Here is a 10,940-nt window from a genome sequence, read left to right on the forward strand (position 1 = left end):
AATAATAATAATAATAATAATAATAATAATAATAATAATAATAATAATAATAATAATAATAATAATAATAATAATAATAATAATAATAATAATAATAATAATAATAATAATAATAATAATAATAATAATAGTTTCTAACAATTGAAACGTATATTGGTTTTGGTTTTTCAACAGGTTAATTGTTCATCTTAAGGAAATCACTGACCTGCCTATAAAGGGCGGGCATACAGCACAATCGGAAATGACCTATGACTCCGTCGTACAAGCCTGTCTTCTTCCCGACGAAAAGCCCATATTAAGGTCAAAGGTCATCAAAGACACTCTAAATCCTGTATTTGACGAGACTCTGGTGATTCCTATAGATAGATCGAAGAATTTAGAGCATGTGGCTCTTCGTATGACGGTGTATTGTTCTGAGAATTGTATGCGACATGAAACAATCGGTCATGTCGTGGTTCCACTTACAGATTGTGGTGCTATTGGAACAGAAAAAGACATGATGATGCGGATTCATAAAAAGTCTCAAGTAAGTACTTATTATATTTTTGTCGGTTTGTGATATATTGACTAAATAACAATACATGATTGTGATGAACATGACATACACCCATGGCACCGGGAATGATGTTATTTTGAATGTCACGTTCCTGGCTTTATAATTATTTTGCCAAAAAAAATGTTGTACTCTACATTATCTCTCCAAAACAGGATACACGTTAATATAGTTTTCCTAGCATCTGGATCTCCAAGGATATATCCTTTCCTTTTGTAAATAAGCAGATCGTTAAGACTACAACGTTGGCTACCTTTCTTGTTGCTATTTATTAGTATTATTATCATCAAAGATGGAAGCATGACATTGTTTTATTACTTTATCGACATTACGACATTCTGTCAATTGATTCAAATAGATTCGAGTTGTTATGTGTAGTTCTCTATTGTACTATCACCCGTCTCTGGTAACCTCGTAACCTTAAGTCTTATTACGCCTACATGGATTTAAAAAGTACCATATGAAGAATTCTATATGAAGTGGAAAGCATTAATTTGCATCCAAAATTCAATTCTGATGTAGAAAAGTGCAAAATTGGACGCCTTTCCGATCATATTTCCATCTTCATGGAGTCATTTTCATGTGAAGAAGCCATAAAAATTCCCATAAATCGAGTTTGTGTCACTACACTCACCGGAATATGATATTATTATTGATTAATCTGTTGCATATGCAAGTTTTTACTCCCCGTGAACCAGGAATCTATCTTTAGATATGCTACGTAAAATTTCATATTCAACCGGTTAATATTTTTTGGTAAATAAGACTCTCCATAGAGGAAGTCTAAGTTATTTGTTTAAATAGTTTGAATGCAAATTTCTGGCCATCTTATTTAATTTTTCTTATACGAGACGCATGTTTATTGCACCAACTGTTGGTGCAGTATGTTGTAATGGTCAATCGTAGCTCGAAGGAACTATATACATTATTATAGCCTCTGTTGCTGTTCCTAGAATCTTGCTTCATATTGAAAATTGAAATTTATTTTGTAATATAAATACGTCTTTTTGTTCCTTCTAAGCGAGTTATTAAGTTATGGCAAGTCGTTATCGTCATTGCTACTATTATTAGTTTCACTGCCATTGTTGCTACTGCTGTTATTTGCAACTGGGCAATAGAACAGCTAAACATCTGCAATCGATTATTAAATTAATTATTGGTACATGATAGTTTGATAATCAAATTAAAATTCGTTTAGCATTATGTCCTATAACCAATTTTGACAGATCAACATAAGGTCACATACAAATACTAAAAGGTTAGCTCTTTATTGTTCATATTAGGCGCAAAACAAGTCTTGATTAATGAATAAGATGCATTACTGATTAGTTTTGACAATACGGAGTATGCCATACTTATCTGCTGTTGCCCCGTGTTACAGGCTGTATCAAAACTATTGGTACCAATGAGTTATGAGGGTTATTGGCATGAAAAGCCTGCTTCTTCCAATCAAAGCAACATAAAGGTCCTGTTGAAATGGCCATAATTCATTGTTTATTACAATAATCAACTAAATATGCGGATCCGTTACATCCATATAATGTGTCTGATGCAATAAAAACGTAAATAATGGGTGAGGCGTAGCCGAACCCGTTATTCAAACGTTTTTACTGTAGAGGATACATTATTTGGGTGTAAGGATAATGCCACACCCCTTAATTCTATTCTATTACCACCAAATAGTGCGATATATTTTATCCAAATATTTAAGGTTGTTAACTTCCAAGTCGGAGCGAGTATTGTACTTATAGCCAAGCATAATGCTATTCGTAGAATGTGTTACGGCGCTTGACCCATTATTTTGAATAATGTGTCGTGCAGGTAATATAATACATTTTGATGTGACAGGCAGGTCCTTAATCACTGCAAACTAATGGGTACCAATCAATTTGATACAACCTGTACAGGAAATAGAGTATTTATTGAACATTTACCAGGCGCGTATACAGAACCGGTGGCGCGAATTTCTTGGTGAGCTAAGAAAACTGAAAGTGTCAAATATGAGATTAATTTCGTCAAAATCACATTTGCACAGGCGTTTCTCTTCTCTTTTTCTCCAATTGCTCTTTTTTAAAGTGCTGTATACGCTAAAAGTTGTAGCGCACGGTTTCATTGTAGATATGACATATGGGTATGTCACATCGGTATGTGCAATAACGTGCTGAAATACGTAAGCTGTGGGCTTCATTTGAGTTCAGACATTTAGTAATAACAAGCCCAGAAAAATTATCACTCATCAACAATTTAGATATCCTCCTGACAGAACAACCATCACCTGGAATTTGGCAAAGTTCAATGTTGAAACAAAACTGACCCATAGATGATCAGACGTTATGATTCGGGGTAAGGGTACAATGACTCCTGTCTCATCCCCATACTAGGGTAATAATAAAATTGTGCTTGTTAGATAGTCCTCTATTGCTAATTTATAAAGAGCAATTGGGTACTCGGGCGCAGCCATTACACAACATCGTATCAGCAAAAAATACCTAGACAAGCATTTACTCTATACAAACGAATAGGAAAACAGGACGGCATTCACATAAATTTCACATAAATGACTACAGCAATAAATAAAGTTACCGAAAGCGTTAAAAAAGTTACCGAGCACCATTCATTTTATAATGGATTTTATTCATTTTATAATGGATTTTATTCAGTAAAACACACACAATTTTGAGCGATAAGTTGCTGAAGTCAACTGCCTTACCAAGTACAGGAAGACCACCCAATGTGCTAGAGGTCAACTCTCCAGACATACTGGCGCCCAGCCATAATGACAACCTCCAGTTCTCTTTATCAAGAATTTATAAATTGCTATTTATAAATAAGGAATACGTGACTGTTAGAAGCGGTTTTATTTGCTTCTTTACTTCCTTTTTCTTCGTAACTGTAAATAATGTCAACCTAATTTTAAGGGCCTTTTTAAACCAGCAATGTGGCAAAGTTCAGAGTTGAAATAGATCCATTTCAGCACATTGCAGATAATTACCACGACGGAATGTTGGTATATTGGTAATAAAACAATACAACAAGCCATTGCCCCGTGTTTGAACAAACAAAAGTCTCAATAACTAAATCATTACTGAACTTAAAAGGCAAAAATTGTGGTATGGAATAGTTAAAAATCAACATAAGCTTTTATTCAAAACAGATTTACAAAACAGAATGTACAGCAAATTTAAATGAATTTGTTTTACAAATGTTAGTCACCCTGTATCAGCATTGCAGAGTGTCTGAGCTGACATTGACCTTCTGCGCATACAATGGAGATGTAAAGATGTAATCCAAGAATGACCGCTGTTAGCACCTTGCCTTTAGCATGTACATCTTTTCTTGATTTGATTTGTAAAGAAAGAAATGCACACTGTGAATTCCTTACAAGACACTACTGGTAAATTCTACTCTTTACAGAAGTGATCCGTGTTGTCTGTCCGTGAGGCTCTTTTTAAGGTTGACAACAGCTGTAGCATAGCATTCAATAGCGGTGACTGGATCTATGACCCTACCACATATTGTAATATACCGTTGGTACCAATGTATACACATTAGTCACTTATATCAAGTGATACCAAAATAGTGCACACCTTCGCAAAACTGGGAAAGTTGAGCTATGTACAAAAGTATCGACAAATTGAATTTTAGGCTAAAAATTCTACCGAGACCGGAATTTCTCCTATCCCAAATACGAAAGGAAATGATAATTTTTAAGTATAAAGTGGATAGCTCTTCCAATAAGTTTAAAAGAACAAACTAAGAATGATAGTCGGTCCTACCCCCGGATAAGGTGCTGGGGTAAAACATTACGAAATGAGCGCAAAATATGGATCTACGATTTATGCGGGATGGAGTCGTCCTTTGAACAATTCACTAAGGACTTGCACCTAATTTTAAAATTTTGAGTCATCCGATTGTGGTGCGCTGGGAGGAGGGTCTCATTGAGGAGCATAGGTTTTTTTTTTGATATTTCTTCTGTGCAATTTGAAGTAATTATCATTAACTTGTATTACGTAAAGCACTATCATATGGTATTGTCTATTGAATACACGTATTAACAAATAAACCGCTTTTACATGGTTCTTTTTTATTACTTCCATAGGTAACACTTGACCTCGGTGCCATTCTGGTGTCTCTAGCATACCTCCCTTCGTTAGAGCGCCTCTCTGTAGTTATAATACGAGCTAAGGACCTCAAGGGGAAAAGGAACAACTTCTGAAGCATTAGGTATGTCATTTGCATCACAGACACATCTGTCCAGGCAGTTTGAGACATATTAGAACGGCAGTGATGCGCCAAGTGTAACGAACCTTGAAGAGCGTGTCTATTTCAGGAGCACATCTCTCAGTAGTCTGTTTAAGTTAATTAAATTATGTTAATTGCTTTCACACGGAGAACATACATGATGTATAAACAGAGAAGAATCTCGCTTTCTATTTTATTTCTTGTAAAAAATTGTATTTGCATTTCAACTTCGGGAGTTTACTTGCCCACGTTTCCAAAAGATCAGTTTCTCGTTCAATAAATTAATTCAATTATTTTGAGCTCACCCTTGGTTTAGATTTTATCGTACTGTTGTAACTTTTGTTTTTTGGGGAGATCAATAATTTAAGTAATTGAAGTTAAAGAACTTTCATCAATTCATTGTGCAGGTATTTTAATAATAAGATTTGGGAAATCGTACCCTAGTTATAGTACAAAGCAAACTTAATGGTTCCACGTTTCTAGTGAAATTAAATTAAGATATGGCCTGGAGATAGGGGCGGAGGAAGAGCTCAAGTGCATCGGCTGCCTTTGTTGTTGCGATGGTAGATTTATTCAACTATTGTCATTATTAATTTGTATAATTATTATGCCATTGGATATAGTTTGACATGTTTATTACAGTGAATGCAACTTCAATACCGAGATATTTTGATGAATTTAATTTACGAATGTCAACTATTTTTTGTTAAATGAAAAGAAAAAAAGGCAGCTATTACGTCTGCTCCAATAACCTTCATCTCTCTTCTAATTACGAACATCTTGGAGAAGTTATATAACGTTTCTTTTTTCAACTTTTTCTTTCCACTGCAGAAACCTACGTGAAAGTAACACTTATGTGCCAAGGCGATAAAGTGAAGACCCGAAGGACCACTGCTGTGCGAGGCACACCCAGCCCGGTGTATACAGAATCTTTATCGTTCGTAGTACCGATAGCGCTCATCGATCAGACGTGCTTAATTATAGAGGTAGCACAGAAGACCCATTTTAAGCGAGACCCAATCCTGGGAAAATTAGTCCTCGGTCCTTTCATGTATACTACGGGTAACAGTCTAAGCCACTGGGGCAAAATGATAAATAGTCGTGAAGCAACTAAATTGTGGCATATTTTGTATATGTGATGTGTATAAAATGATGTATATTTGTTGTACAGGTAACAAGGGGAACGAACAGATGATCAAAGTATAACCTAATAAGGAGGGAACGTGCTTAAAAAACCTGTTGATGTTCATTTAGATTAAAATGTGATACCAAAGAGATTCGATTCCATATACATACACAACCGAATTCGATGGTGTGAAAAATTCTGTAGAAAACAAATATTTTCAATTGTGGAAAATATCTTTAAATGTACGATGTCCATTGGTATTTCTAAAAAGTAAATTTCTTGAGCAAATAAGAAAGTGCATTTAAAGTTATACTGCTGTTTGGCTATAATGTGACTGTTGGCTACTAAGTGAGCGATATATTGAGTTGGTAAACAATTGTGTGTTGATCACAGGGAAAGAACAGCCACTGTTTATTTTTAATTTACACTTTTTAGGCAAAATATGTGCAGCATTATCACGCTCGACACGGAAAGTTGTATATAATAATAGTTACTCCGTGAGCGTTGATGGCGCTGTTCATATTCTTACAACGTAACGTAACGAATAATCTACATTGAACGAGTGCCTCAATACAGTAATGTGTCATTGTTCCCTGATTACGTTTGTAATGAGTTATTGCTTCCTTTTAAGTGGCAATGTGATGCATGCAGATGTATTTCGCATTCACATTTGTATAAATTGCGCGTAGTAACCACCATTTTTTTAATTACGTGCCAACATGTTTCATTTATTAGATTCTTGACGAACGGGGAATGTAATGTCTAACTTGTAATAATGGTTTAAGTGAGCGCCACACAAATGTGAGCTAATGTTGAAGAATGTTTTTTCATCCCACTACTAAATCAAAACAATGTGATCAACCAAAATCAGTAGGAAGTCGGAAATGTTGATTAGCAGATATAGCCAAACAAAGGAAATAATTTTTTTGTTGCCTATTGTTTTGAAGCGTATCAATTGTTCATATATTTGGAACAAAATATTCAATTTCAATGGGGTTTTCTGCAAAATATAGTTTTACAAATGCTTTATACAATCATGTCAAAAGTTGAAAATGTAATATGTCTGACTTCAGACTGATCTTGCTTGATCACACCCCAAATCAAATTGTGATCTTGTTCCTCTGTTATTTTGATGAAACAAGGAAGTAGGGAACTATATTGCGATCATATTCAAAGATTTACGAAAAGTCCTAACAGCAAAATAATTAAGTTGTTCACTGGTCTTAAATTATACGGATTTAAAGGGCATTTCGTGATCCACGCCTCATCCCCCATTTCTCAAAAAGGTTGAGATTTTTTATACCACTGGGAACCTCTGGCTACATATTGTTTACGTACAAAAAGTTCTTGCAGATTAATTCATTTGGCAAAAATATCGCCAAGTACGAACTACGTTCTGGTGCACCAGAACGTAATTCAACACAGTGGCCTATCTATGGAGCAGTGTAATACACATAATCATGCATAACTCGCAAACGCAATATCAGAATCAACTGAGATTTTGGAAATAGGGTTTTCTCGTGGACATCTATTGAAATACGACATAAAAAGAGGGTACTATGATCACGAAATACTCCTTTAAGAAATATGTTTAAAAGAAATTGTAAAAATGTGTACATGGAAGATTCAATAGTGAGATTACATGATTATACGAAAAAAATATATATATATTTTATAAACAATAGGTGCATAACATGAACTTATCTACCGCGTCCAGTAACACAACAATACAGAGATTATGAAGATTAAAAGGAACACGAACATCCGCTGTAATCTAAATATGGTAATTAAATGTGGGCTTAACAACCCGTCAAAATGAAGTCAGAACAACAATGAGGTGTAAATGAGGGCGCATCACGAGACCGTATTACATTTAATTACTATATAGCCTATATAATTATTACATAACATAAACTGCGCACTATATGTTTGTTTGGTTAAGAGCCATTAATTTTAAAGCTAAACATTAATTAGGTAATTTTACATGGCAATACATGCAACCTCGTGTTATACGTATTGTGAGACGTCCTCTATTGTTTATGATTTTGATTGTAGAGGTTCATCATGGTGGCAACCTGTGCAGATAAATATGTCTATTGAAAACATATAGAATTATAGAAAACTATCCATTTATTTCTTGTTTTTAAAATTACGCGCTCTTAAAGCCATATTATAACATTTGCTGAGGAAGACGCCCTCACTGAATTTTTAAAATTCCTTTTTTTACACGATTAAATTGTACTTTATTAAACCAATATACCCTGCAAAATCAAGACTCTAGATGCTGTAGTTTTGTCAAAATCCGAGATTTTGAATAAAACGCCGGATTCAACGCTTTATTATTACGATGGAATTATTAGTCGAACGCATACACGATGTTCATAACACACAGTACGTACACGGCGTGCGGGACGATGATATACACAACAAAGGGTCGCACCACAACATGACCGAAGGAGTGGTACGTATTGGCGACATGTGCGCTGGTAGTAAATTCCAATTTTCTTTGCTTTGCTGTAGTTGTTCGGCTCAAAAATAAAAGGGATATATCTGACAGTAAAAGCTAACATTTTATGGCAAAGAAATGCTAATCTATTTTGTTTGAAAATGTTATAATATGGCTTTAAAGATACTTTTGGATATAGCCATATAGGTTAAGACTTCAGCGGGTGGCCTTAGGTCATTATCTAGTCGTGTGTAAATATGATATTTCTAAAAAGATTGTGGAAGTATCTGAATTCTTGGAAGAACAAAAATGTGTCCGAATTAATAAAAGATAATAGAATTGGATAAAGAGATGTCGAAAAAAATACCTCTTTTAAAAACAAATGTTCCCACTTTTTGATTCTTTTGCTATATCATTTTGTAACTAATTTCATCCATTTTTATGTATAGGTACCCATTAAAACTCATTTTTTATAAATTTTCAGGCGAGGTTGGTTCAAAAACGGTCATCTCTGTGTCATCAGACAGTACTGTTGAAATCACTGTTAGAAATAGCACATAAGGAGTATTTTTTATAAATCTTATATGCATAGTGAAATAATGTTATTATTAGAAAATTCCTGAAAATATACATATTGGTTTGACCCAAAGTTTAGATGTTAACGAATCGGGTAAAATTTGTATGAAGATTGGTGTAACCTTTGTATTAATAGTAATTCTACAATTGAAATTGGTATTAATTTAATGCTGTACATGTTTAAGTATTTTTAATATAATGATGTAACGGGATATAAAATTGTTGTTTGATATAATATACATACAAGAAAATATTATAGACCACGTACTGCTTAGTTTAAACCAATAGTTTTAATTATTTTCTCATTTGACTAATTACACATACATGGAACTGACTGTTTTTTAACGTAGGAAAATATAGTGACATAAAAATGAAGTGACACATACACACTGACTTACAAATGAAAAGACACATACTAACATACACACTCCCCCACCTACCTACATACCCACCCCACCCCTACATAATACACATATGTATATCACCCCAGACACCCCCTCCACTCACACACATACACACCCCACACATACATAGAAAGAAACACTTACTTAGATAATGTAAGCACACAGCCAAAACAAAACACACAGTCGAAAATGCAAAAGAAAAACTCCCATAAACATTACACTAATATATTTTTACATAACCATCATAATATTTGTAATAAATACCTGTGTATTATTCTGTATGGGGTAGGCTTTCCCCCGCACAACGGTCTGCTTACCTTCCCAGCTATTCTTCACGTCTGGGTGAAGTGAAGCAAATGGGGTTAAGTGCCGTGTCCACGGACACAACAAGTTGGCCACGATGTGACTCGAACCCACAATCTTGTGATGATAAGTCTGACCACGTAACCGCTTTACTACCGTGCGTTCTCTAGCAGTTTAGACGTATTGATCTTTGCTATCTATTTGAAATTTCCATGAGATAGACTCTACGCATACAAACAAACAAACAACAAACAAAGTTTGAACGTTACGACAGATTTGGACTGTCAAAGGAATTTACCCTGAGACGATTGAGTCATTCAGGATTATAACACCCAGCATTTAAACTGACTGTAAGCTACATTCACACTCCACAGATAAAAATGTACATCAGACCAACCTCCGAAGGGCGGAACAGTCTCATGGTTTAATGACCCAATTCAAAATGGGTCATGGAGAGAGCGCACTATCACTATCACTATCACTATACATTTCCTTGTCGCTGTGTTGACTTAAACTGCCAAAGGTTGCCAACGTTTGCCCGTAAATATACCTTTTACTTGTATTAGGATTTAACACAGAATGAAACCCTTACATGTTGAAACTCATAGCAATCACCCCCACCCACGTACTCGAACTCCATACCTCATGTTAAGTTTTATCCTTATCGAGCAAAAATATCTCCATAAGGTTATTTAAACACATAATTTCTTCATAGTGTAGACTACCTGGGGAACTTTAATATCGCAATTAACTTGCGGTGCATTTTTCCTTATGGGGTATTGTTTTGTGTCTCCACAAAAAAGTCTCCATTAGGTTGTTCCTACCCATAATTAGCTCTACACGGCATTATATGTCAGACGACCCCATCTAAAGTCACCCACACGTGAGCTTACACAAACACGAACACCCCATACCCAAACACTCCGTTACTAACCACCCACACATTCACACCACACCCCACAAGCCTCTCTGTCAGTTAAGATTGGATTAAACATTTCCTCTTTCTCTTGCCACACGGGCTGACAGCAAAATTGTTGACATGATGTGTTGAGATTGGCCTTCTTTTCCATTATGGCAACATGCTTATTCCATTATGGCCAACATGCTTATATGGCCAAAATAGCTTATGACTCTTACTTAAGTCCCTATCCGGACCCAAGCGTGAGTCCGCAAAGAGTGACTGTTTAAACAACAAACATCACCAAACAACATCTGATACACACATTGCCACAATATTGCACACACACAACTTTAATTTGTATAAAGAGGATCTGATACAATGCTTATTTT

General features: G+C 35.1%; 1 protein-coding gene across 1 annotated transcript in view; it reads left to right on the forward strand.

Annotated features, from left to right (window-relative positions):
* Positions 1-7,192, forward strand: part of LOC140171139 (synaptotagmin-15-like) — a 145,925-nt gene extending 138,733 nt beyond the window's left edge. The window contains 4 exon segments of the mRNA XM_072194320.1: positions 175-526; positions 4,653-4,744; positions 4,746-4,777; positions 5,627-7,192. Of these exon segments, the coding sequence (XP_072050421.1) occupies positions 175-526; positions 4,653-4,744; positions 4,746-4,777; positions 5,627-5,934 (784 nt within the window). The 3' untranslated portion in view covers positions 5,935-7,192.
* The last annotated feature ends 3,748 nt before the right edge of the window (positions 7,193-10,940 follow it).

The sequence above is a fragment of the Amphiura filiformis genome, chromosome 15, assembly GCF_039555335.1.
Source record: "Amphiura filiformis chromosome 15, Afil_fr2py, whole genome shotgun sequence".
In the NCBI taxonomy this organism is placed as follows: Eukaryota; Metazoa; Echinodermata; class Ophiuroidea; order Amphilepidida; family Amphiuridae; genus Amphiura; species Amphiura filiformis.